This window comes from Littorina saxatilis, linkage group LG3, assembly GCF_037325665.1.
Source record: "Littorina saxatilis isolate snail1 linkage group LG3, US_GU_Lsax_2.0, whole genome shotgun sequence".
Classification (NCBI taxonomy): domain Eukaryota; kingdom Metazoa; phylum Mollusca; class Gastropoda; order Littorinimorpha; family Littorinidae; genus Littorina; species Littorina saxatilis.
Genome location: NC_090247.1, coordinates 48,478,825 through 48,506,771, shown reverse-complemented (window position 1 = coordinate 48,506,771; position 27,947 = coordinate 48,478,825). Strand labels below are relative to the sequence as shown.

Here is a 27,947-nt window from a genome sequence, read left to right as displayed (position 1 = left end):
TCCCATATTTTCCAAAGAAGGATTCAACGTAAAAAGTATGGGTCGTACAGGACCCATGCCATCCGAATAGGAATAAAGGTTTTGGCTGAGAATGGGTCGTACATGACCCACGCCATCAGAATAAGGAAAAACAACATACAATTCCTTACGTAATTCCATCTGCGTCGTCCACAACCACATCGTCCGGACTGTGTAGTTCAAATTACGTCATCATTTATTTGTTTGTTTACAAAGATAATTTTTTTAAAGTTGGGTAATGGGATGGTCGTATGGTAATTGGAGATTACATGAAGTCTCAATCAAAAACTCCAAATAGTTTCAGAGATAAAGACGATTTTGTGAGGCTCTGGGTCGTCCACGACCCACGAAGCACGGTGAAGGTTAAACTTGATTAAGCCTAAATAGATTCATGGGAAGGAAGAATATTTGACTGTGAACATGAAAAATCAATTGAAATTAATATCAACAAAAAAACTCTGTTACTTACAAGATCGCAGGAGCACTTCAGGAGCAATGTAGTTTGGCGTGCCCACCAGCGAATGTGCTAGACAGCGTTGTTCTCGTTTCCGGCGCCGCTCTAGCGGCTTGAGAATTTCACAGTGACACTGCTCGTCCATCTTGCAGTTTACCTCCATAGAGTCTTGTCTGGCGTGAGTTCCGTCTGTGTACAATGCAAACATTGTTAGTAAATTATACAGGTCACAAAGTGTTCTCATGACCTTGAGTGGATAAGTTAAAATGACTTTAGTAAAGATTTTAATTGATGAGGCAAATCAGATCTATCTGGGACGGCACAGTTTGTCCCACAAACCTGTCTATCACTTTGACTAGTCTCTTAACGAAAGAAGATAAAGATCTATCCGACTTGAGAAAGGCTGTGGTGGAAAAAATGCCCAAGTGGGTTTACAAGTACAAGTCTCTCATTGTGTTACAATCAGGCACTTTACTCCCATCGGGCATTCATGCAAACTATCAAGTAAGAGAAATAAAAGCAAACAAAATAAACAAAGCCTTTTACAATAACAACACTGGTGAAAAGTAGACTGCACGTAAAATACAATTACTCTTAATTCTAGAAACCCTGACAAGGCAACTCTCTTTTGATTTTGAAGCAATGCATGGCTTCTTTCTGCCAGCACAATGTGTGCTTAGCTCTGTGGCCCCACTTCATTTCCAAGTCCTAGCTCAAAACTCTTTGGGCAGACATTTGGGTCTCTTGAAACAATGAGCTGGACAAACCGTCTTGGTTATCGTCCGTGTCATTTTCATCCTCTTACTGTGAATGTAATGTGCAAGGTAAAATTAAATTCCCCGCACACAAAAAAGAAAGTGGACCCTGAATATACCTCCACACACTTCAACATGATATGTGCAATGGCATGCTGACATTATCAGCATACCAAATAACTGCACCCACTTATCAACAGAGATATCGTTAGTATTTAAACAGACGCTGCATTTCAATCCACAGATAACAGAGGGTGCAAGGTGTATCTGATCAAACAACGGCTCATGAGGCCTCACACTTTTCACAATCAGGGTTGTCATGACCCCCTACAGAGCAGCTTTTAGATGATACATTTTTTCAAACAAACACATGTGGAATTAACGTTTAAAACAAGTCGAGTCCAGCGATATCAAAACATTTGTTCAATTTTTCATCGTGAAACTAAAAGATCGACATCACTGAAAACAAGAGATCATTCATCGTCGAGACTACTAAAACCTGGCTAGCCGAGACCTGTAAACTGAGACAGGTTGAGCTGGTCTCGGCCAAAGCATGTCGACTCAACATAAGACCTAATTCGCATAACCGATTTTCTTTCTAAAATTCTGAGCGCATCTTTAGAGTAACCATAACATCTCTATATTTTTGGATTCAGGAATTGATCAGAAATACAATGTAGTGGTTTTAGATTCTGTTTGGGAACATTCTTTTTTAATAAAAACCTTTAATGAACAAAGTAATACATTGATATTTAAGCTTCCGAAATGAAACGCAATTGCATAGTTCACACTGAGTGAAAGAATGTTTAACCAAAGTTTCAAGAAATTTGCTTTAAAAATGAGGTCACCACAGTGGAATTAACGTTTATAACAAGTCGAGTCCAGCGAGGCAAACTTTAGCAAAAAGCTGAATATGACGACATCAAAGTCTCTGAATAATGAACAATTTGTGTCTAGATATTATCTGGAAGAACTCGCATGTAAAGTTTTACATTTCATTATTTGTCTGGTAGTTTTCCTGGAACCACACACACACACACATACACCACCACCCTTGATTCCTGGTCTATCTGACCAAAAAGACCTGAAGCAGTGAACAAAATCTTGCAACCTGTGTCTTTTATACTCATAAACATTCAAGACAGGTCCTATTGGTGCATGTGTGGTCCAAGAACTCTGAATGAGCTGCCAAGACTCTTGGTCCAAGAACTCTGAATGAGCTGCCAAGACTCTTGGTCCAAGAACTCTGAATGAGCTGCCAAGACTCTTGGAGAAATTGAATTTGGGCGTACAGCATCACCATAAGCACCCATTAGCTCAAGAACTTTGTAACTGCATTCCTCTGTTCATCTTCTGTTCCCTGCCATCTTCTAACACTCAAACTGCCCTAAACTACCCTCTCAAATATTATTACTACACAGATTCTGCAACTCACCTCGTTGGTAATACTTGGAGTTGTGCGTCCAGCGAAAACCGGTGCAAAGCCCAAAGTCTGTCAGTTTGATGTGACCGTTGCGGTCAATCAAGATGTTGTCGGGTTTGATGTCTCGGTGGATGAAGCCCATGCGATGCACAGACTCGATGGCTTGCACCAGCTCGGCGATGTAGAAACGTGCCAGGGGCTCGTCCAGGATCTCCATGCGAATAAGCAGTCCCATGAGGTCGCCGCCCGGCACGTAGTCCATGACGAAATACAGGTAGTTGTGGTCTTGAAAGGAGTAGTACAGCTTCACCACCCACTCGTTGTCCGCCTCCGCCAGAATGTCTCGCTCCGCCTTCACGTGGGCCACCTGGTTGCGCTTCAGCACGTCGGACTTGCGCAAGGTCTTCATGGCGTAGAGCATCCCGGTGTCTTTCTTCCTGCACAGGGCCACCTCCCCGAAGGCCCCTACGCCTAGCGTCTTGATCTTCTCGAACATGCTCTTGTCCATCTTGGCGCGCTTGAGGCGGATGTAGTTGGACTCCTTCTGGTGCAGCATGCGCCTCATCTGGCGCGCGGCTTCTTCCGACAGGTTCACCTTGGCCATCTCGTTCTCCAGCTGCGTCCTGCGCCGCAAGCGCTGGTGGTGGATCTTGAGCACGTTCTCCACGTGCTGCTCCATGTAGAACTTGAAGGCCTGGGGCGAGTAGTTGCGCACCTTGGTGTCGCGACGCAGCTTGTCACGCTCCCACGCCTCAGGTTTGCGCTGGGGCATGGGGGACATGCACCGGTGCTTCTCCCCCCCTGGACCCCCACTCCTACCCCTTTCCCCACCGCCACCACCACCTCCACCACCAGAAGCCGTCCCTGCTTCTGAGGACGAAACAGTCTCTGTGTCGGTGTCCTCCCCTTGTTCCGACGCCGTTTCAATGCTCCCTGTTGCCTGGCCGTTCTGATTGACCATCGTCTGCGGCATAACACCAGGGTGGGAGGAGGGAAGGACTGACTGTCCCCCACCCGCTTTGGACACAACAGTCTTTGCAGGTAAGTGCAACGTTACTCCATGTGTCCCAGGGGGAGGAGGGGGCAGGGGCTTGTTATGTAAAGGAACACGAGGAGGGAGGGGGGGTTGTCTGGGAGGGGCTGACTGGTGGAGACCGAATGGATACGGGGGAGGGGGTTTGTCCGGGATATCAGAGTTTGTGGAGGGGGAGGAGGTGGTAGAGAGGACGCTAAGAGGTGATTGGTTGGTTGTGCGCGACACCGGTGAGTCTGAGCGGGGGGTGGAGGTGGTGTCAGAGGGAGCACAGTGGTAGCGGTCATAGCTCACGCCCCCAAAGTGCTGCAAGTGCACATGGCTGGGGTAGTTGGGGTGAGCCCCGGATGCAATGTGAAACTGGATGGTGGGTCGGCTGTGGGCGTGACCACCAGCGTGATATGGAGGCCCGACAGGCTCCGTGGCGTACTGGACACCGTTGTGCGGACGACTGTGCACCACGTGGTGAGGCGCTTGGCCTGTGATCTGAATCTGAAGATTGCGTGTGTGAGTAGTGGTGGTGGTGGTAGGGGCGGAGGCAGCTGTGGCCACAGGAACCGGGCTGGGGACCTGCCCGTTCCCCGTGTTGACCTGTGTCTGCACCTGTGAGATGTAGTTGTGCTGGGAGGTGGAACCAGGGGGTGTGGCCATGTTGGGGGGAGGAGACATGGGCGCTGTGGCCGTCTGCGGAACGGGCTTGTGCACCTCCTTGCTCTTGACGGAGTGCATGATGATGGGGGCGTGCTGTGGCCGTCTGGCGGCCATCACAGGTAAACCTGGCGCCATCTTGCCTGACAGGTGGCCGTTGTGGTTCATCATGCCGCTGCTGTTGTCGCTCAGAGCCGACGCTGCGGAGGACGAAGCGGTCGACAGGTTGAGGGGCGAGTCGGGCGGGGCCAGGGCCAGGTAGTGTGACTGTTCCCCGTGGATCTGAACCAAGGTGGGGGTCCCTCCGCGGGCCTGTGAGTACGGCGGGGGAGGTGGGTGGGAGACGTTGATGGTCACCCGGGGCCCTGATGGTGCAGGGGTCGAGGAAGCGCTGCTGTTGCCGCTGCCCGGCGAGGAGGTGACCGACTGGTGAGTGATGACCAGGCCCTGCTGAAGCTGCTGAGCCAAGGCCCCCGTGACAGCCTGGGCGCTGGCGTGACCGTGGTGCATCTGGCCGCCCTGACTGTGAGCCTGAGCCTGAGCCTGGGCCTGGGCCTGGCACACCAATGACTGTCTGGTGACAGAGCGCTGTTGTTGCTGCAGGCTGATGCTGGTGCCGTTGCTGCTATGCTGGTGGGGAGCATTGTGGACCACCTGGCTGCGAAACTGTCCCGGTGACATTCGTTTGATCAGCTGCTGCACGTGGCCTGGTGGTACGTCAGATGATGCTCCCTGCAACCACAGACACAAAGAAGGGTGAGTATCTTAACAGACAACTCTCACCCAAAACTGGTTGCTCCACAGCATGTACCTACATAAAGCTGAGCAAGAGACATAGCCAAAATGAAAACACATTCATCATACCTGAGATGTGTCTCCATGAGCAATTTTGAGTATTTTTTTCCCACTGAATTACCAAAATTATCAATGTTTTTTTTCCTGAATTTTTTACCTACTAAAATACCAAATACATGTATCACAAAACTATAAAATCCACCACCCCCCCCTAAAAAAAAAAATGAACCAGGCTTTTTACCTGTTACATAACACTGCTTTTTAAAAGACTGACTGACTGACTATTTCAGTTTAACGTCATCTCATACCGGTTGGTATTCCATATTATGCTGGGGATAAGGTGTGATATATTGACTCAAAGAGTCAAACAAGCCCACTGCGGCTGTCTTCTTCGACACACCGGCATTAATCTTGTCTCGTCGAAGTATCGAGATACAATCTTGTTGATGAGAGACTAGAGATGATGCATGCGTGTCTTCATGTTTTCCAAGCCCTGACACTTTTGCTGTGAGCTTGGGATCTTTATCGTGTGAATGTGTGCACACGGGAGTGTTCGGATACCAAAGAGTCTGCACAAAGTTGAGTTTGAGAAACTAATCTCTCACCCACATCGATAGCAATGAACTGGGTTTAAAGCCAGCACACTACCATCTGAGTTCTGTCCCTGCCCTTTTTTTAAAAAAGAGATAGCATCATCACTGCACACAAAGGCATGATACCCTGCGAGGCTTCATTATTTTACATCCATGATCCCCTGACTACAAAAAGGTAGACAAGTCTTCGGCTGAACACTACAGTCTCAGACCTGCCAAATGTGAAGCCTCAAATGTAACAATTTAGAATTGTTTAATATTATGCAGGGATGTCGTTAGGCGTCGGACATCGGACATAGACCGATTTAGAGGCTCAAATGTCTGATTCACATAGCCGCATGGCGGTCAGATGTCCTATCGTTTTGAACTAAGCGCTGGCATTGTCCGATAAGAACTCAATTCCTTCGGACAGCGCGATATTCGTTAATGTTCCTTTCAAGATACACATTTTCAAAAAGCAACCAAGCACTCTCGCGTACAGGTGCACTGAGGTTAAGCAGTGCGGATCTTGCGTTTGGGTGACACCCGTCTGCAGCACATTGAAGTTAGGAGTATGGGAGACAACTCCAACTGACTAAGTCTTGCGTCTGCTTTTACTTTCAGTTCGAGACATTTTGACGAAGCACACTGAGTTATGCCACCGAAAAATAAATCTAAAGCCTGCCAAAGTTCAACAAAAGCTGAACACGTTTGGCTATTCAACGGCATCCTGTGCTACATTAGGGTCAAAAACAGGGGGGAACACGGCGAGGTCATTCTTGAAAATGAAAAAATTCTGACGTCCTATTGAAATTTCTGAAAGCGGTCAAATGTCCTATTGATGCTGAAGAGCTAGGGCATTTGTCCTATAGGTATGAATTTGTAGCAACATCCCTGTTATGCATGGCAAAGATTGTAGTATTGTCTAATATTTATTCGCACATCAGCATTTATGCTATTTTGTGCAAGAATATTTACATTTTTAACAAGTTCATTTAGAAAGCAGGAACATAATACCCAATAGAGTGTCTGCTGTGCCACTTTTCAGTGTGGAAAATGTTCAACAACCTATATTCTGACCACACACGGAATGAGTATCAGAAATCAGTACCAGGGCTCACAAGAAAGAGCGAACTGTTGCATGCTTGAGCAAAGCAATTCAAGCTTGGCGTAACAGCGTAGCTATTTGTCTTCAAACGTAGCATGGTACGCCGACAGCGTAGCAGTTCGCAGCTCTGCACTCTACTGTTAAGCTGTACAAAACAACAGATATTGCCACCCACCTGTGGTCCAGCTCCATTGAGCCCTACAACGTTCCCCTCGGGTATTGGGGGAGGGGTGTGGCCCCCAGCAGAGGGGTGGGGGGACCCGGGATGACCAATGGGAGCACGCGGTGGCAGGGGAGGCGGAGTCTGATGTCCATTGGCCAGCGACTGTCGGGCAGCCTGCGGCACATTGCTTAATGAGGGGCTGTCCGAGCGGACGCTGTTGGTGTCAGAGGCAGCCGGACTGGACGGTCCGTACTTGTTCTCGAAACTTGGTCTCCGGTGCACCGGGTAACTAGGTAGGCCTGTGGCGACACAGACAAATACATAGTCAGTTTATATGAATAGTGACGGGAGTTTTAACTTGTAGCTAGCGTGAACAGCAAGTTATTGCTATTCATCATTTTTTTCTTTTATTTTGTACAATATATACTTCAAACAAGCTCTGTCCTGGAAAACATGGTAATGAAAAAGCAGCCTCAGAATGTCCTCTGCTTTAACCGACAAAAACCTTCTCTCCAATCCTCAAACATAAATATTCTTGCTTCAATTAAATTCTCATCTCTGATGTTTGAGCATGTCTTCCGCTTAGTTTCGACTGAAAACTGGTCATGATCTATAGGTTTCCATCCCATCCATGATCTATAGGTTTTCATCCCATCCATAATCTTCCTGGACCCGATCATTGGCTGTTAAGTTCACAAAGCGACAAGAGACCCAATTTTACTCTTATTGTGCATGCGATTGTTAACAATAACACCATAAGGAAGCAGCAATCTCACCAGCAGAAATCTTGCTTGATCCATTACGGCTCTCGATGATGTTCCACAGTAGTTGGACTGCACCATCCACATTATTACACAGTTTGAGTGCCCGCACTGCGATATCCTGAAAACCAAAAGTTCAAACCATTTTAATTCAAAATCATTTCACTAGACTGTTTGAACATTAGAAACACTGTGTTACTACAAAATAGTTGTCTGGCGCCATCCAGATTGTTCCACATACAGAGCGCCCGCACTGCAATTCAGTCAACCCAGATCATTAGAATTTTGACAAAAGTTCATTCCATTCCACTGATGTCGGACGCAAGTTCGAACTGAAAAAAGGTCGTAAGCTAGAGGTAAGAAACAGTTAGAAATAAAAGGAGAAAGAAACCCTCAGAGAAAAGTGGGTCATAAACTTGACGGACGTAGGTTGCACTGTATCCTGCAATAACACAAGTTCAATCCACTTAAAAAAAATTAATTAAACACTGCATCATCCACATAACACTGTTACATAGCAGACACACACTGTGACATCCTACAAACACTAAAAAAGTGGATAACTATCATTTCAAAACCATGTCATTCAACACTGCATCATCCACAAGTACATTGTTAGTGTTACATAACAGGAGTGCACACACAATGGCATCCTGCAAACACAAAAGTTCACATCATTTCCAAAATAATTTCAGTCAACAAAACACCATCTGGCTGTGATATATATCGGCTATTCACACAAGCACAATGCGTTCAAAAATACACTGTCTGAGCTTGCAACAACACTTCAATGGGAAAAAAAAAGGTTGATGAATTATCCAACATTAATAATAATAATAATAATAATTGTGTCAGATCACTCTTGGAGTGCGCTAACTTTTCCACAGAGCGTATTCTTATGCCCTTTGCCAAAGCGAGACTGTACTCTCATCCTCAGAATTAATTAATGACATGTAGCTTATATTCTCCACTGACCACTTTACCAAAAAATAACCATAAATTTCCTGCGGCTCAAAGCAGAAGTGTTTTTTTTCTGACAGATCGCAGGCGCCTGTGCAACAGTGAATCCCACTGATCTAAAAATAGAAGCGGCTGTGTCTCTTCCACAATGGTCTTTTCTTGTTTTGACTGGCAAAGATTCTTCTCATATGCCGTGTTAGTCGCATGTAGCTTATTAACCACATTACCAAATGATGAGTTAGTATAAAATTCCCAGCGGCAAACAGAAAACACAACTATTCCGATAACGTACCAGCTAGACCAGCATTTGAAAGTCGACTCTGTTATAGCAGACTACACTGAAATACGACTGCATCAGTTCAGTAAATGAATGGTTTCTGAATTATTATTTCAAGGCAACAACAATCGGAATCGAAAACGTGTAGGGTTAAGAACGTTCTTACCATATAAAACTTATTACCAGCCTGCCTCATGCGTGCAGACGAGCAATTTTTGTTTTTGAAATGAGACTGCAGTTCAGTGGTTCGATTGCCCTAGCCGCCTAGCAGACGACATAAACCCCGCAGCAAATTAACATGTTGGGAAAATGTGAACAAACAAACGATGGGGATATAATACGTGTAGAGTTCAGAGCATTCTTACCATTCATATATATATAGTACCAGACTCCCCGATGAGTGAAGATACAACACGAGAAACATACCACATTTACTTTGAAAATGTGCTAACCGTGGCCTTGGAGTCAATTCAAGGAGCAACACTCTGCACAGTCAATCTGTCGAAGCTCGATGAAGGTTTTGAATCGCAAATAACTAAGAGCACAGTCCTGTCTCCGAGTTTAAATGAGGTCTGAATGAAAGATCATCACTTTTTAGCTTAACTCTACTCTGGAATTTACCAACAGAAATTAAAACAAGACTTTGCGTGTGACGAAAGCACGACACACTTGAGACAGCCCACACAAAAGTAGATCTGACACAAACCTGACCACACAGTTACGCCTATCCAAATGCGCGTAGCAAAATGTGCGTTTTGAATCTTCTTTTTTCTCTGGCGGTACTGACAATATCGTTATTGAAACAATCCCAGTGCACTACGGGATTTATAGAGCAAATCTCGAAAATAATTATTGAACTCAGCGCTATGCGCTTCGTTCAATAATGCATTTTCTCGATTTGCTCTATAAATCCCTTAGTGCACTGGGATCTTTCTTTCTTTCTTTGGTGTTTAACGTCGTATTCAACCACGAAGGTTATATTGCGACGGGGAAAGGGGAGGGGGGGGGGGGGGGGGGGGGGAGATGGGATAGAGCCACTTGTTAATTGTTTCTTGTTCACAAAAGCACTAATCAAAAAATTGCTCCAGGGGCTTGCAACGTAGTACAATATATGACCTTACTGGGAGAATGCAAGTTTCCAGTACAAAGGACTTAACATTTCTTACATACTGCTTGACTAAAATCTTTACAAACATTGACTATCTATATATATATACGACTAGTGTCTGTGTGTCTGTCTGTGTATCTGTCTGTGCGCGATGCACGGCCAAAGTTCTCGATGGATCTGCTTCAAATTTGGTGGGCATATTCAGGTAGACCCGGGACACGACACAACCTGGTCGATATTTCAACACGTGCTCTCAGCGCGCAGCGCGGAACCGATTTTGGTTCCACCTCAGCTATTTTGGTTCCACCTCAGCTACCCGGGCCCCCATACCGACACACCATAGCCGCTACACCACATCACAACGCCAAAGTTCTCGGTGGATCTTTTTCAAATTTGGACACCGTATTCAGCTACACCCCGGACACAATATCATCGATGAGATATTTCAACACGTGCTCTCAGCGCGCGGCGCTGAACTCATTTTCGTTTTTGTGTTCATTTCACCATTATAAGTAACTCTTCCTTATCTTCTCCAGTGTTTGGCGTTTATCTCCCTTCCTTCGTGTGGCTTTCCCGTTCAGTTGTAAGTTACTACACTGCGCTGTCCACTGCGCTGAGCGTCTTCGGATATTCCCGGCGTTACTATTTTTAGAAGGTCAACGCAGTGTACAGAACGTAAATTGGACCCGTAAATTATCCTCACTGTAAAAGTGCAAAGGTCGAATCAATTTATAGCCACGCGAAAAATACACTGTCATCTATCTCTCTATAGATACGGCTTCTCTGTGTTTTTGTGTGTGTGTGTGCGAGTGTGTGTGTCTCTATGTAAGCAACACCTGTGCATTGTTCAGTTCTGTTTGTGATGTGGTCTGGCGGCTTTTGTGTAATTTTATGTACTGGCCTTCCTTTGAAAAGCTCTAACTTGCTCAGTCCTTTTTGAGTGGAGTTCGCCTCCAAAGGTGATTAACACGGTTACATTCGTCGACAAGGATGGGACTCGATATGGTCAGGAATGGCATTATGGCCACTGAATCATTTTCGTGCTGTTCCCATTCCACGAGTCTGGGAGGGACCTAAGCTTGGCGGGTCCATTGTTCGGACCCGGCGAAGCCGGCGTACGGCTCTAAGTACTTCTTCCCGGCGAAGCCGGCTACCCGGCGAAGCGGGTATTCATTCTAGTATTCTATACAAGAAACACTTAACAAGGGTAAAAGGAGAAACAGAATCCGTTAGTCGCCTCTTACGACATGCTGGGGAGCATCGGGTAAATTCTTCCCCCTAACCCGCGGGGGGCTGCACTGGGATGTCTCAATAACTTAAATAATAATAACTGGACATTTTTAAGTGCCTAACCTATGGCTCTAGGCCCTTTACAAGAGAACATATATATATATATTTAGAGTAGAACAATTAAAAGTACAACCTACATAAAACAAATGAATCATACAGACACAAATGACCACATGTACATGTACTACATTCATCAGAAGTGTAAGTAAGCCCGCATGCACCCTTCTTACTATCACCACATGTACATGTACTACATTCATGAGAAGTGTAAATAAGCCCGCACATGCACCCTTTTTACTATCACCACATGTACATGTACTACATTCATGAGAAGTGTAAATAAGCCCGCATGCACCCTTCTTACTATCACCACATGTACATGTACTACATTCATGAGAAGTGTAAATAAGCCCGCATGCACCCTTCTTACTATCACCACATGTACATGTACTACATTCATGAGAAGTGTAAATAAGCCCGCATGCACCCTTCTTACTATCACCACATGTACATGTACTACATTCATGAGAAGTGTAAGTAACCCCGCATGCACCCTTCTTACTATCACCACATGTACTACATTCATGAGAAGTGTAAGTAACCCCGCATGCACCCTTCTTACTATCACCACATGTACATGTACTACATTCATGAGAAGTGTAAGTAACCCCGCATGCACCCTTCTCACTATCTTAGAATGCAGCGTCATGCAAACAGAAGATCAAACAACAAAGGGAAGCAAGTGCTCACACCAGACAAGCCAGTGAGAGTGAGGGATACACTCTTTGGTAACACTAAGCAAGATACACATCTGACAGTATAGGCTTATCACTAACAAATGGTGTGTCTCTGCAAACAGGACAATCTATGCCAGTGAAATCATGCAAGCGACTGACATCCCAGTAAGGATTAGCTCCGAACTGTGCTTTGATGTGATCCCATCCCTCATGGCGTGACCACCTGTGGAAACAACCCGCTCCCTAGTGATTAGTCTGCAATGTCAGTGAAGCGTGACACTGTTTCCAAGGAAAAACAACTCTTCCACAACCAACAAAATCCTGACCGAGTTATTTCCAGAATGTATGGATTCCTACACAAAGAATTGCTCTCCAGACCAGCCACCTGCCACGTAGGAACACCTTTGGTTGGTCCCAGGGTGTCCTTTCATTACAGGTACAACTGCACGGGGTGCTAGCGGTGGCCTGTCATGATTTTGTTACATCCTCCAACCCCTCATCCCAACCAACCCCCCCCCCCCCCTCCAAAGAGCTTTGATACTAATACTACTAAGGAAATCCCCTCATAGTTAGCAACAGTCACGTTCAGTTATTCATTTTCCCAATCAATCTATGGTAACTTCTCCCAAAGTCTACTATGGATTATTGCACTGGTAGTGGTACCAAACAGAAATGTACAGAAACTATCAAATATAAAGTCAAATCCGTTTCACTAGAGAAGCAGATTCAAAGTAGGCCAGCTGCATGATCGGACTCGAGCACATTTTGACTGAGACAACCTACTCCAAAATGCCCCATTCTGATTCCAAACTTGGCAATTATATTCAATCTAAGCTGGTAAAGGTGGGAAGAGGAAGGCAGGAGATTATCATTCTGATAAGGGAAGCAGGGGTTACACCGCGGTCAGAGAGTGTGCCGTAAAATTATGCGTGTGTTGGTGGGGAGGGGGGGGGGGTAATTTAATAGGCGGCAGATGTTTCTTTTGTTGAAGGCCAGGAATGCTGTACGGCCCTCATTCCACAAGCGTGTTCCCTCCCCCCCCTTCTCAGTCCCCCTCCACTCAACCGCAAACACAAAGGCCTGGGTCGACAGCCACTGCTACCACTACCGTATACTGGGATCCAGCTTTACAGGGGCTGGAATCACACAATGCAGTGGCTGTCAGGGTGCTCGTAAAATTTGAGAACCAAGCTGGTGTGCCTTCCCCAACCCCACCCCTCTCTCTCTCGCGTACTTGTGTATAATGTTATAAATGTTTTAGATGTAGAAAGGCAGGTTGTAAGATTAGGGTTGCGCCCAAAAAATCGATCGTTATATAATAATAAACTTATATAAAGATCAATCTCTCTCTCTCTCTCTCTCTCTCTCTCTCTCTCTCTCTCTCTCTCTCTCTCTCTCTCTCTCTCCAGTCTTTCTCACCTATGTTTTAGACACACACACACACACACACACACAGGAGTAGCCTAAATCAAATGTTTCCGATGCGTGTTCCTGAGTCTTATTACGCTGATAAGCTATGACGGAATTAATGACTACTTGTTGACAAACTCGGCATGGCAGGACTTATTTCTGCCTGACCCCATTTCAGTTTTGCTTGAGGGCAAAAAAAGTGGTCATAACATGTACATACACGTGTACAAGTTCGTTCTCTCCTCCGTCTCTGATTATAATTATATAGCGCAAGTGCTGTCTCAATTCTGCACTTTCACATTCTGTACCGTCTATGCCAGTAAACCCTGTACATATGCTTCCAATGCAGACACAATCATCAACAACGCCAATTTCCAACAAAACCTTATTGCAATAGTAGTGAATATTTTACATGCTCCCTCCACCGTCCTCAATAAACATGTATACCAGCAGAATCCAGACTCTCTCTCCTCTCTCTCTCTCTCTCTCCTCTCTCTCTCACTAACACACACACACACACACGCACACACACGCACACACAACACACACGCTCTCTCTCTATTCCTCTCTGTCCCACATCCAACCCTCTCACTACCGGACCGCTCACATAAACCAGGCCAGTCAGGCAGCACACATGACTGACCAGTAGACCATCTTCAAGTGACCTGTAGTAGTACTTCTAGTAGGTATACATTATAAACACACACACGTACTACTGAGCACCCCACTACAGCCAAACCTGTCTTAAACGACCACCCAAGGGACCGACCAAATGGTCGTAATGGACATTAACTCGCTATGGAAAAAAATAAATGGGGTTGCTAGAAGAAAAATAAACGGAGATCCTTTGGGGTGGTCGTAATAGACAGGTGGTCGTTATCAAGAGGGCAGGCTCGACTGCACAACCACACAGTGACCGCTAGCTGGCCAGTCCAGTCCAGTACACATTATATCGCCCAAGGCACAGCAGACCCACATTGCTGACATTCCTGGGGGCAGCGGTCGGACAAACAAGCCTTTACCACAACAACGACCCACGGGAGGGAAATACAGACTGTATTACTGCACTGTAGGGGCTAGCCCTGCTAGTGCTCGTGAGTGTGGATAGTCAATAGTTGGGGTAAGGTGGGTAATTCTGGGTGGGGAAGTTTTCATTCCAATAAACCAGTCCTTCTATGGAAAAAAGAAGGATAATACTGCATCCTTGATCCTAAGAGGGAACCCTGAAGGTGTGTGTGTGTGTGTGTGTGTGTGGGGGGGGGGGGGGTGGTACAGAAGATAGGTGAGTGGTGAATGACAGAATGTTCCAATACTAATTTACTATACTCACATATGATACTGAATCTCCATTTTTATTGAATTTACCTAACATTAGGAAATCTACTGTTTAGTGCTGATTTTGACTCACAAAAAAAGAAATCAACACAAAAACCTTAGCTTGGGGAAGGGTACTGAGAGAAGAAGGCAGTTGGGGTGAGGGTAGGTGGTGCTTTCATTTGAAAAAAAAGAAGTGCCCCTATGAAAGGGCAATAGCAAATAGTAAACACACAAAAAACAAAAACAAGAAGGGCAAAGCCCATACGACTCACATGCTTGACCTTCTGCTTTACACATTTTTCCTACCAAAATACATGTGACCTTGACCCAAGGTCAAGGTCATCCAAGGTCATGCAACACAAAGCTGTTAATTCAAGATATAGGAAGTACAATGGTGCTTATTGGCTCTTTCTACCATGAGATATGGTCACTTTTAGTGGTTCACTACCTTATTTTGGTCACATTTCATAAGGGTCAAAGTGACCTTGACCTTGATCATATGGGACCAAATGTGTCTCATGATGAAAGCATAACATGTGCCCCACATAATTTTTAAGTTTGAAACAGTTATCTTCCATAGTTCAGGGTCAAGGTCACTTCAAAATATGTATACAATCCAACTTTGAAGAGCTCCTGTGACCTTGACCTTGAAGCAAGGTAAACCAAACTGGTATCAAAAGATGGGGCTTACTTTGCCCTATATATCATATATAGGTGAGGTATTCAATCTCAAAAACTTCAGAGAAAATGTGAAAAATGTGAAAAATAGCTGTTTTTTAGACAACATTTATGGCCCCTGCGACCTTGACCTTGAAGCAAGGTCAAGATGCTATGTATGTTTTTTGGGGCCTTGTCATCATACACCATCTTGCCAAATTTGGTACTGATAGACTGAATAGTGTCCAAGAAATATTCAACGTTAAAGTTTTCCGGACGGACGACTCGGGTGAGTACATAGACTCACTTTTGCTTCGCATGTGAGTCAAAAAGGGGGGCATTCTAATATTTCTGTGGCCTTGAACAAACAGAAGGGTAGTGCAATACCCCATTGCAGGGAGGGGATGGGTACTGGGGTTGGGGGGAGTTCTTTCAGATCATTCAGGGACTGAGTAGGTGAGTGTAAAAAAGAAGGGCATTTTTTCTGCCCCAGAAGTGGTTCTTCCTGTTATCTGTTTCTGAACAACCTGGAATGCTTCTCCTCAACTCAACCCATTATCATGATTATGCAGTAACCCGTAACTTCCGCATTATTCATTCTGAATGCATTTTATAACCGAGTTCATCTATGAATATAAAACGAGCTCTACATTAAAAATCAGCAACATAAAAGAGTGTGTCTGGCAAAATGTCAAGATTCAAATGATAATTCCATATCACACTGGCCCAAAAGCTAATTCTTAAAATCTTTGTGGGGAGCTGGGGAATTTCAGACACAGCAAGTCATGGGTAACATCAAAGCGTTAAGGCAACCGCCAGCCCTCCTTTTTACATTTAGTCAAGTTTTTACTAAATGTTTTAACATAGAGGGGGAATCGAGACGAGGATCGTGGTGTATGTGTGTGTGTGTGTCTGTCTGTCTGTCTGTGTGTGTGTGTGTGTAGAGCGATTCAGACCAAACTACTGGACCGGTCTTCATGAAATTTGACATGAGAGTTCCTGAGAATGATATCCCCGGACGTTTTTTTCATTTTTTTCGATAAATACCTTTGATGAGGTCATATCCGGCTTTTTGTAAAAGTTGAGGCGGCACTGTCACACCCTCATTTTTCAATCAAATTGATTGAAATTTTTGTAAAGCAATCTCCGACGAAGGCCGGACTTCGGTATTGCATTTCAGCTTCGTGGCTTAAAAATTAATTTTGGTCTTTAAAAATCTGAAAATTGTAATAATTTTTTTTATATAAAACGATCCAAATTTACGTTCATCTTATTTTACATCATTTCCTGATTCCAAAAACATATAAATATGTTATATTTGGATTAAAAACAAGCTCTGAAAATTAAAAATATAAAAATTATGATCAAAATTAAATTTCCGAAATCGATTTAAAAACAATTTCATCTTATTCCTTGTCGGTTCCTGATTCCAAAAACATATAGATATGATATGTTTGGATTAAAAACACGCTCAGAAAGTTAAAACGAAGAGAGGTACAGAAAAGCGTGCTATGCAGCACAGCGAAACCACTACCGCGCTGAACAGGCTCGTCAAGCGGCGGACTACGGTCATTGTGAAAAAATGCAGTGCGTTCAGTTTCATTCTGTGAGTTCCACTAAATGTTGTATTTTCGCCTTACGCGACTTGTTTGTTGTTGTATTCATCACTAAGTCTATTCTTTTCTCAATTAAGAAAGGAAAACATGTACCAGCACATTTAACACCACACTGCATATTACAGAAATTAGTTGTTCTTGGCGGTAGAGCATTATGATGAAGTAGAGAGCGAGGCTTTATTTCCGAATTGTCTCTAGAGCCGACAGTGACAGGAAATACATCTATCCGGAGGAATGTCACTAATTTCAAACTACAGTATTTCCCCTACTGGACAAGAATGATTCACTCTCATAGATCCTGTGCAGTTGTAGAAATGTATCTTTCACTAGGCAGCTCTTAACAATATTTCAAAGCTATAGCTGTGCTTTGGAGTGCAAACCAGAAAACGGCTGTCACAATTTCCATATTGATGACTTCTGCCATAGGCAAAGTTGGAAAGAAAACTCCCCTTGAAGCTTCTTGTGCCTGAGATACCTAACAACCAGCATCATGACTAGTTGAAAACACCCAAATTAAAACATACAGTATATCTAAAATGTACACAAAACTTAAAGTTGTCTACAGCAGTCAGTTTTATTGTGGGTTATCCAGAACCTCAGCAGTCAGTTTTATTGTGGGTTATCCCGTACCTCAGTAGTCAGTTATTATTGTGGGTTATCCAGTACCTCAGTAGCCAGTTTTATTGTGGGTTGTCCAGTACCTCAGTAGTCAGTTTTATTGTGGGTTATCCAGTACCTCAGTAGTCAGTTTTATTGTGGGTATCCAATACCTCAGTAGTCACTAAGTCAGTTATATTAAGGGTATCCAGTACCTCAGTAGTCAGTTTTATTGTGGGTTATCCAGTACCTCAGTAGTCAGTTTTATTGTGGGTATCCAGTACCTCAGTAGTCAGTTTTATTGTGGGTTATTCAGTACTTCAGTAGTCTGTTTTATTGTGGGTTATTCAGTACCTCAGTAGTCAGTTTTAAAGTGGGTTATCCAGTACCTCAGTAGTCAGTTTTATTGTGGGTATCCAGTAACTCTGTAGTCAGTTTTATTGTGGGTATCCAGTACCTCAGTAGTCAGTTTTACTGTGGGTATCCAGTACCTCAGCGGTCAGTTTTATTGTGGGTATCCAGTACCTCCCGTATGGCAGCTTAAGATCTACAATAGGTTGGTTATTTTGTTAAACTTTTGACATTTTGAATCTATCCACATTTGAACAGATTAGAAACTTGTTAACCCTTCGACATTCAAAGAAAGATCTTGTCTTTTTTTACCTTCCACCGATACATGTACCATACTTTCATCTTCAAATATTTTTTAAGAGTAAAACTAACAAATGTTTTTTTAAATATTGAAACTCCATACAAGTTATCTCCAATTCTATTTCAACTAAGCTTCCAGGAAAGAATTTCAGTATGTCACTATAAAAAACGCTCGCGCTGGACCCGAGTACTCTTCAGACTGGCTCGCTCAATAAATATAAATGTTTGGAATGTCTGTGGTGTGAATGTTGGTTTCTGACCAGAAATGCAGATCTATCTCTGGCCGATTCAATACAATACAATACAATACAATAAACTTTATTAATCTCTAAAAGAGAAATTGCATTGCTGAGCAACCTACAAACTGCGACCTCATCTGTGATCAGATATGTTTCGACAAGCATTAAACGGATGAAATTAACCACATGCAGTTTATTCTTCAGAAAAATGCACACAAAAAATGGGTTGGGTTCGGTGATTTGTACATAAACGTCTTCCTCGCGATAGATTCGCTTATTATTTTGTCTTATGAAGCCGTCATCAACACAAACACAATGATTGCAGAAGCAAACTCTGTACCTACACGACCGAGACACAAGACTGATTATTTCACAGCTGCAATGAGAATAGAGAACAAAGACGTTTTGGGTAAGCTTACTCACGTCAGGTCTTCACTGACAAGCTAGGAACAGATGGAAAATTCAGAACAAAAGTAAATGACGTCAAAGTCTCTTTCGCTTTGCGTGTAACTTTGTCATGACGTATTTTTGTGGGACGCGTTCGGCTGTTCTATCAGGTCAATGGCTGCGTGTTGCCCCGCCGGTGTGAACTCCTCCTACGGCCAAGTCGTTTTTGTGGTTTATTTCGCATTTAGGTCCCAGGTAACATTATGAAGTTTTAATACGATCAATCGGACCTATTATCAAGTTAGTGTATCAACTTTTGAACGAACTGCGCCCAGTAGTTTCCCAGCAATAAGCTGTTAAGTGGAGAAAGACACACAGACACAATTAAACTTGCCCTTGTACAAGCGTACTCGGGGATAAATCACTGTCATCAGTATTCAGTCAAAACTTAAATGTATATTTATATATATATATATATATTATAATATAATTATATAGTCAGAAAATATTTTTATAATATTGAAAAGATTAGAAACTGGTTAACCCTTCGACATTCAAAGAAAGATCTTGTCTACGTACTTATAAAGATCAAAGGTACTGGATACCCACAGTAAAACTGACTATAATATATATATATACGACTTGTGTCTGTCTGTCTGTCTGTCTGTCTGTCTCTGTGTGTGTGTGTGTGTGTTTGTCCGCGATGCACGGCCAAAGTTCTCGGTGGATCTTTTTCAAATTTGGAGACCGTATTCAGCTACACCCCGGACACAACCTCATCGATGAGATATTTCAACACGTGCTCTCAGCGCGCAGCGCTGAACCGATTTTGGTTTTTCTCTGGATCCATTCCCAGTAACTCTTCTTTATCTTCTCCAGTGTTTTCAGCCGCGTTTATCTCCCTTCCTCCGTGCGGTGCGCCGGCTTCGGGTCCCCGGCGCAGCCGGGTATTCGGCTCGACTTCTTCCCGGCGCAGCCATACCCGGCGAAGCGGGTATTCATCTAGTATATATATTTATTATATACATTTAAGTTTTGACTGAATACATAAAAAATACTCTTTTGAGACTGGGGTTTCTTTGACTTTCTCCTCACAAAATGTGCAAATTAACCTGTAGAATATGACTTTATCAAGACCCAATGTCACAGATTTTTAGAGGCTGTCAAACAGAGGGACAGCTGTACTACCCACTTAATTCTATTTCTTTCAACGGAATCTGAAAAGATTTCTTCCTCGTTACACTAAATACACAGAATTTATGTACTGTTCAATTGTCACAAGATTTCTGACTGCATGATATTATCTTTCCAAAATGCAAGGCATTAATTCTACTTCCTTGACACAAAACACTCATGAACAGGATCCAATAACTCATAGTTAGCAAACTGATAACGCATTCTCTGAAATAAAAATCCTGAGAATTAAATCAACAAAATGAAAGGGTGAATCTGACAAATGTTCAGTTCTATGTAGTTCCATTATCATTTATTATCAAGTTATCGTAAAACCATTAGCTCTTCTTTTATAATATCTTCTTCTGCGTTCGTGGGCTGAAACTCCCATGTACACTCGTGTTTTTTACACGAGTGGAATTTTACGTGTATGACCGTTTTTTACCCCGCCATTTAGGCAGCCATACGCCGTTTTCGGAGGAACTTTTATGATATGATTTGAAAGCTCCAAAGAGGAGGAGAGAGAGTGCAAGGGTAACAAACGCTAAAATGTCAAGTACATTTACAAAGTTAACAGGAACTGATTACGTTTCAGGACCACAATATTGAAAAACTCAACAGGAAAACTTTTGTTACAACAAATGCTGCTCCTGTTCCAATGAATGATTCATTGTTTGTATGCTTCTACATTGACCACAGCCAAAACAAATCACACAAGCAACATCAGTGCTTAACTCGATAACTGTCTTTACTTCAGTTGGTTTAAACAAGGTTTTATTCAATTGAACATGTTACAATAATAAAACGAGAAATAATAGGGACACGAACTCAAGCAAACGCTCATATTACGTGCCCCACGGAGTTGGAGAATAATACAATTGTGCTGTCGGACAATAACATTACTAATAAACTATAGAACTATCTGGACCAACTTATGCTTCATTGGACTACTTATCTATAGATACATGTTGTATTTATCAAATTTACTCAATATTCTTTGTTTGCTGTCTGTCTCCTTGTTCTAGTTCTATTCGACAAAAGAACGCATTAAAGAGAGACTACTCGCACCTTCGTGGATGTTTGTTGTGAAATTGTATGAAATGTTCAGTTTCTAATTCTATCAACCTTTCCTAACTTTTTAGTCCTGTACGGCTGTAGTTGTTCATCTAGACTGCTAAAACATAAATTTAAAAAAAGATTTAAGGTAACAAGCTACATATTTTGATCTTGATCAAAAAGAAACACAATTCAAATACATGTGTGCCGGCTGTAGTTCTTTATTCTATCTAGTCTGTAATGAGGTCCAAACAAGTTGTGTATAGATCTATACACAATAATTCTACTACTAGTACTACTAACAGTCTGAAAAGTACATTTAAAACTGAAAAAAATAATCATGCAAAAACAACTCAAACATATAAAAGCTTTTATTTACTGGACACAAAATTCTACTGCTGAACTTTTTTTCCAGAAAGACCAGTTCTATCCTTCTACAATCCAGTGCCTGCACTACATTCCAGGCACTGTAGTGCTTGCTCAGGCGTGGCCGCACACAAAAACTATTCCTCAGCTATCACATGCATGGTACATGAGCTTGAGGCTGTGCAGAGTTTGTGTTTCCATCAATAAAAGCTAACTGTAGGGTGGGGAAAATCAATGGGGCTGGCTGGGAACACAGCTGATCCACTGACTGATTGCAAAGTGTACACAGCTGGCCATTGTTTTGGTTCTTGTCAAAAAGAAAATTACTTGCAAGCAGCAAATGTAATTTTTTTGAGGAAGCTTTTACTTTTCGTAGTTTACACATAACTCAGAATAGTGATGCAGTTACTGAGTTAGTCAGTCTTGATTTCTTTCTGTGGGTTACACTTACAGGACCTGTACTCCAAAAACCTTGATTAACTACAAGTTTCCAGGACTTCCAAGATTAAACCATGATGTATGAGAAAGTATAATTGACAGCCCTGACAGTGGCCAGTATTTTTCTCGCCATGGCCAGTACAAATATATGTAACTGGCGAGTAGAAATGTTCATCTACTCGCCAAATGCGAGTCAAGTTGCTGAAACAAACTCTTGGTTGGCTAGTAAAGTTTGCTCTCTGACTAGTAATATTTCAGAATCTGACTTGCCAAAGGCTAGTGCACAATTTTTTTTGAATTTCAGGGCTGATTGAACCTTTAACTGTGAATTTGTTCTTCACCAAAAACAATATTTTTTTCTTAGTGTCGTCAATAGCCAACTTGCACAATACCCCGCTTGAATAGCTCTCCGGTGCGAAAGATAAGGAAGGTTCACTTCCCTGCGGGTAAACGTCTTGCTCTCACAAGCGCTGGTGTTTTCTGGCTTGTGTTAAAATTAAAAAACAAAAACAATCTCGATCGCCTTTCCTTTGTGCAGGGGCCATGCTTGGGTACTTTGAACGAACTTTAGGATTATTCTCGCGGCTATCATTCAAAACTCACAATTTTCAAGGCAAAGTGTCCGCATTGAAACGCAACCTCTCACAGAGCTATCCGGACATGCCCGCATTTTGCGGCAGATCTCGCAAGGCCACGCAAGTTAACGCAGATTTATCGCGCGATTTGGCGGCGCAGGCCGATAGGGCAAGTCGCCTATTAAATATCATAAATTCCCTCTTCACAGAAACTTCCTGAAATTCAAAAGATATTAATATTAGTTTATTATGCTTTATATTCTAAAAATTACAGAAGAACACTTAAAACAAATTCTAGATTATGCATTTTTTTCTGTTGAGGTGATACGATTACACTGCTTTACTTTGTAAACACTGAAATCAGTAAAAAAAAAAAAGCCACTTTTTTTGGAGTTCGATTTTTTTTTTTTTACTTTCACTTATCCTTTCCTTAAAAAGCAGCATTTCTCATTTCTGATGCCAAAATATCGCCTACACATAGGTCTAAAATTTTAACTTTAGGTTTTGTGAAAGAAGTGAAAAAAAAATAGTAAAATTGAGTAAATGTTCCATACGTAAATGTAGGAATTCTGGACAAAATAAGTCAGTTTCTAAAGCTAAAAACTTCATTTTTGGTGTTTGCTGCTATCACTTAAAATGCAGGGCCCCCACGATAACTGGCGATAAATGTGTACAAATTTACATTTCGCATGAAAGAAAAAGCTGAAGAGGAGACTCACTTCTAAAATGTCTACATAGATTACACATTTAAAGCTATCGCCAAGGGCACACCCACACAAACATTTTAGGAATGTTCATTTCGTAAAGTGTAAACAGGAACAGGAAAACATCTGAATTGATACATTTCTAAAGATAACTCTAGTAAATTAAACCAATGAGTTTTTAAATCTTTCAGTTTCTAAAGAAAATCACGGAAGTCATCGCCTGCCTACTTTTTTCCTGCTCTGCAACTGCATAATAATTTTTTTAGAATACATTGGTCTAATATTTATAAGTTATAATCTCTTATTATGTCGTTCTTTTTTGGGTTACAAGTCTCAGAATCTTGCAAGAGAAATAAAGAATATTTATATTTCCTCCCTGTTGATGCACCAATTAGCACTGTTAGTGTTACCCAGAAGGCTACCTAAAACCATGCAACTTTCCCCTGTTTTTGAATGCTAGTCGACTGAGGTTTCCAAGCATTTGACACTGCTTATTTCTGTGTCTGTGTAGAATGAGTATTGCGCTTGAAAACATTATGCAGCAACAGGGCTACCATCATATCACATTAGCTGCATCTTACCATTGCCCAAGTAGACAAAGTTTCTGCAAATCGCTTGTCAATCGCTGCCACTCGGTTTATGTCACTCACAGTCGTTTGTTTGTTTGCTTTTGTTTGTTTGTTTGTTTGTTTATTTGTTGCTTAACGTCCAGCCGACTACGCAGAGCCATATCAGGAGGAAGGGGGGGATGAAGGGGGCCACTTGTCAAGCGATTCCTGTTTACAAATGCACTAACCCATTACTTGTGTCCCAGCAGGCTTTAGTAAAACTAAATTAATACCTACTGGAAGATTACCAGTTTCCAGTATGTTAAAATAGGCTTAACCTATCTACTGCTGGACTTACATCAGAACACTAACAGATTAAACTAAACATGAATCGCGAGACAAGCGGCAAGAGAAGAGATTTTTGGAAAAAATACAGGTGAATGAGCAAGAAGGCAGAAAAAAGAAAAGAATTCATGAAGAAAAAGAGAGCATGACAGGAAAGAGGAACCAAAAATCTACCTAACAGCAAACTAGAAAGCTCCTGCGGTTCCAAAAACAGGAGGGGCCTTTAATTTCATAACCGCAGTGCCCCACTGCGGGAGTTTGTTTGTTTGCTTAACGCCCAGCCGCCCACGAAGGGCCATATCAGGGCGGTGCTGCTTTGACATATAACGTGCGCCACACATAAGACAGAAGTCGCAGCACAGGCTTCATGTCTCACCCAGTCACATTATTCTGACACCGGACCAACCAGTCCTAGCACTAACCCCATAATGCCAGACGCCAGGCGGAGCAGCCACTAGATTGCCAATTTTAAAGTCTTAGGTATGACCCGGCCGGGGTTCGAACCCACGACCTCCCGATCACGGCCAACCGTGCCGGTCTCGCAGTCGTTTATTGTATTTTAGATTCAGAGGTACAGAATAATGTGTTATTGCAGATCTAGAGTCCCTTTGAAACCACAAACGACTCAAGGCCATGTGTGAATAAAGTGGGTAACAGAGGGCCCAAATGACTCAGGGGGTTTGAATAAACCATGAGAAGTGGTGTTTAGTGGTGTGTACGTGCGCTAAGTAGCCACTCAAGTGACCTGCATCTGCCATTTGATGTAAAGGTGTTGAATGCTGTTGAGAATTCATTTCATCAGGTTAGTATTGCTGTTTTTGTGTAAACATTCTATCGTTCTGTAAACCTCCTGTGAGGCGGAATGGGGCTTTAATACAATGGGAAAACATTTCATGACAAGAAATGTCTTTTTTTCTGCTGTTTCAAACAAACATTTGTTGAAACTGCCAATGTCTATGTGTGCATGAATGCCTTCAGTCCTCTTAACTTAGGATATTTGGTGAGGGAGTGGAGGGTGTGTTTTCTTTAAAGATTAGCGTAAACCTGCTCTACTTATGCAATCCTACATTAACTATCAGCCTTGATTCTACCTTCTGAGGCAGCCATTGAGTAGGGGAAAAGGGAGCTGACCGTGACAGGCATAGGTAAGGGCATGGATAGAAATGAATGCCTTTTTATAAAACTTGAAAAATATTTCACATGGCAGAGGAAACAATGTTATTGTTAACAACAAATCAGTGTCTGCAAGTACAATTATCAAAGTTTCAAACTGCAACCCTATTTAGGCCTACTGAGTTCAATTTTCTAGAAACTCTTCATTAATGCCAATACAAATAATAGTTTGACTTTAATACAGAAGAACTCCCCTTCCCCTTTCACAGACCTTGATTTTTCAGATTGTCTGTTAGTGTTAGTAACCTCTGTAAATTTGCCCAATTTTCAGATTACATGTACCTCCTTTTACAGACCTGATTAAGTCAGATTTGTGTTAGGTCTTAAAGGGGGTTCCACTGTGCAACAACAAAACCTGTTGGCTACACACAAAAACACAACTTTCATCTGAAAACCAAGACTTAATAAATCAGACCTGGAATGCAAACAAAAACCACAACCGTCATCTAAAAACCATGACTATAATATAATAAATCAGATTTAAGCATGCAAACAAAGAACACAACCGTAGCCTGAAAACCATGACTATAGTATATATATATATATATTATAATATTATAAACAAATTCAATGGAAAAAATAACCAAAACAAGCCTTCACGTTTTCACCAATATTTCGGCCTCGTGGCCTTCGTCAGGGTATTCTATAATTAGCTCGCACGATGTTTACAAATATCCTTTGACGCATTGTCTGTCTATGACGTAATTATACATGACGTAATATGTTTTGCCTGCCGGAATTCCAAAAATGAATAAGACAGTAACAAAGCCTAGTTCTAAACAAGTGGATTGTTAAAGATGATGCAGTGCTGAACACAAGGTGGGTGGGAGACATTGAGGACTTCAAAACGGGCAAGTAAAGGTGAAAGATAGTAAATAGTATGCACATGAACGCTCGTTGCATGACCACTGAGTGGTCAGATTAATAAATTAATAAATCAGATTAGGCATGCAAAACACTGAAGAAAGTAAAGGGTAATCTGTGTCAGCTGAGTTGCCATCAAAAGACCTGCACATCAACAACATGGCCATGTATCATCATTGTACCAGCACATTACTTCAAAGGTGCAAAATTATGTTTCCCTCAGTCCCCATTTCTAAGGCTGCAAGTTCAAATCAGTGTTGTTTATGTTCATCAGTTACTCTTTATTAATGCCCTGTCACTGTCAGCTCCTTGAAATCATAACCTGTTATTAAGTTGTTATTGTGTTAACTCACATCAGCACATGGAACCTAAAAAGAACCATCATACTATGAAAGTTGTGCTCATGACACTGAGCACTGTGAAATTATGTTCTTTTTTTCCAAGATGCTGGGTGACTGAACAAAAGGCATTTAGATTACACTTCAAAGATGACATCACCTGAGCAATTCAGTTTTCACAACTTAAATATTGCTAACAAGCAGTATGCATGGCACAAATAAAAATAATAATTCCCATTTGCATCTCAACAATATGTCGAGATAATGATCTTCGGCTGATACAGGTACCTTCCCTGCCCAATGCTGCACATTGGGGGGCGGGGGGGGGGGGGGGGGGGGGGGGGGGAGGAGGAGGAGGTGGATGAATGCACAAAATCAAAAACCTCTATACTAGAAGATGTTTGGGGTTGTATCACTCTTGCTAGGGGGTCTATGACGGAAGAACTCCCACCCCTGGAGTTGTCTCTTCAAAGATTATTTGCAACAGTTCTGCAAGCCATAGAGCGGTTTGTAATAAATATAGCTTGTCCAATTGTACACGTGAAACATTTAGTAAATTTGGAGGGTAAATATTTGAATTATCAAGAATTTTCTGAATTATTTCCCAATGTTAAAAGTGATATTTTGTTGTATTGTGGAATTGTATCCGCTGTGAAAAGCTATCAGAAGAAATTGAATTTTAAGACATTGAATTGTCAGCATGAATCAGTGGATAGTAGAGTGTGGTCAGTGATAAAAAAAGGAAACCATGTTGTGAAGAAGGTGTTTGTGCAGTCTAACGATATTCCATCCGCGGTTTCAAAATGGAATAGCACCAGTGAAAGCAATATGAATTGGAAATTAAGTTTTTTGAAACCCTTTCAAAGTACTGTTGATGTCAGTTTAAGGTGGTTTCAGCTGCGACTCCTACACCGGATTCTACCTTGTAATAAATATTTGTATTTATGTAAAATTAAAAATTCAACGCTCTGCACATTTTGCGGGTATCATGAAGAGACAATTTTTCACTTATTTTGGGAATGTATGATTGTTAAAACCTTCTGGATTAAATTGAATAATGTATTGCACAAAGAATGTTTACATTGTGAACATTTGACTTTTTCAAAAGGATTGATAATATTTGGAAATGATGATAATGTGAACACTGATAATGTTTCAGATTTGATTATTCTTTTAGGAAAATATTATATTTATAAATATGTAAACTTCAGGGCTCAGTTCCGCTTTTGAATGTTTTTTTGAATATATTAAAACAAAGATATTACATTGAAAAGAAATTGAATCTTATCAGGAATAGAAATGTTGAATTTTTGTCAGAGTGGTTACCCTATGCGAATATGGCCTTGGCTCAGAATTGGTGTCTAGAAACTGTGACAAAAAGTGTTTTTCAG

At 42.2% G+C, this 27,947-nt stretch overlaps 1 protein-coding gene across 1 annotated transcript in view; it reads right to left on the bottom strand.

The window, feature by feature from the left end:
• The window catches only part of LOC138962524 (serine/threonine-protein kinase LATS1-like), a 39,516-nt gene that overhangs the window by 4,383 nt on the left and 7,186 nt on the right, over positions 1-27,947 (bottom strand). Inside the window, exons 3-6 of the mRNA XM_070334362.1 lie at positions 7,746-7,851; positions 6,982-7,268; positions 2,663-5,063; positions 488-661 (exon numbers count right to left, since the gene is read on the bottom strand). Of these exons, the coding sequence (XP_070190463.1) occupies positions 488-661; positions 2,663-5,063; positions 6,982-7,268; positions 7,746-7,851 (2,968 nt within the window). The remainder of the gene's footprint in view (positions 1-487; positions 662-2,662; positions 5,064-6,981; positions 7,269-7,745; positions 7,852-27,947) is intronic.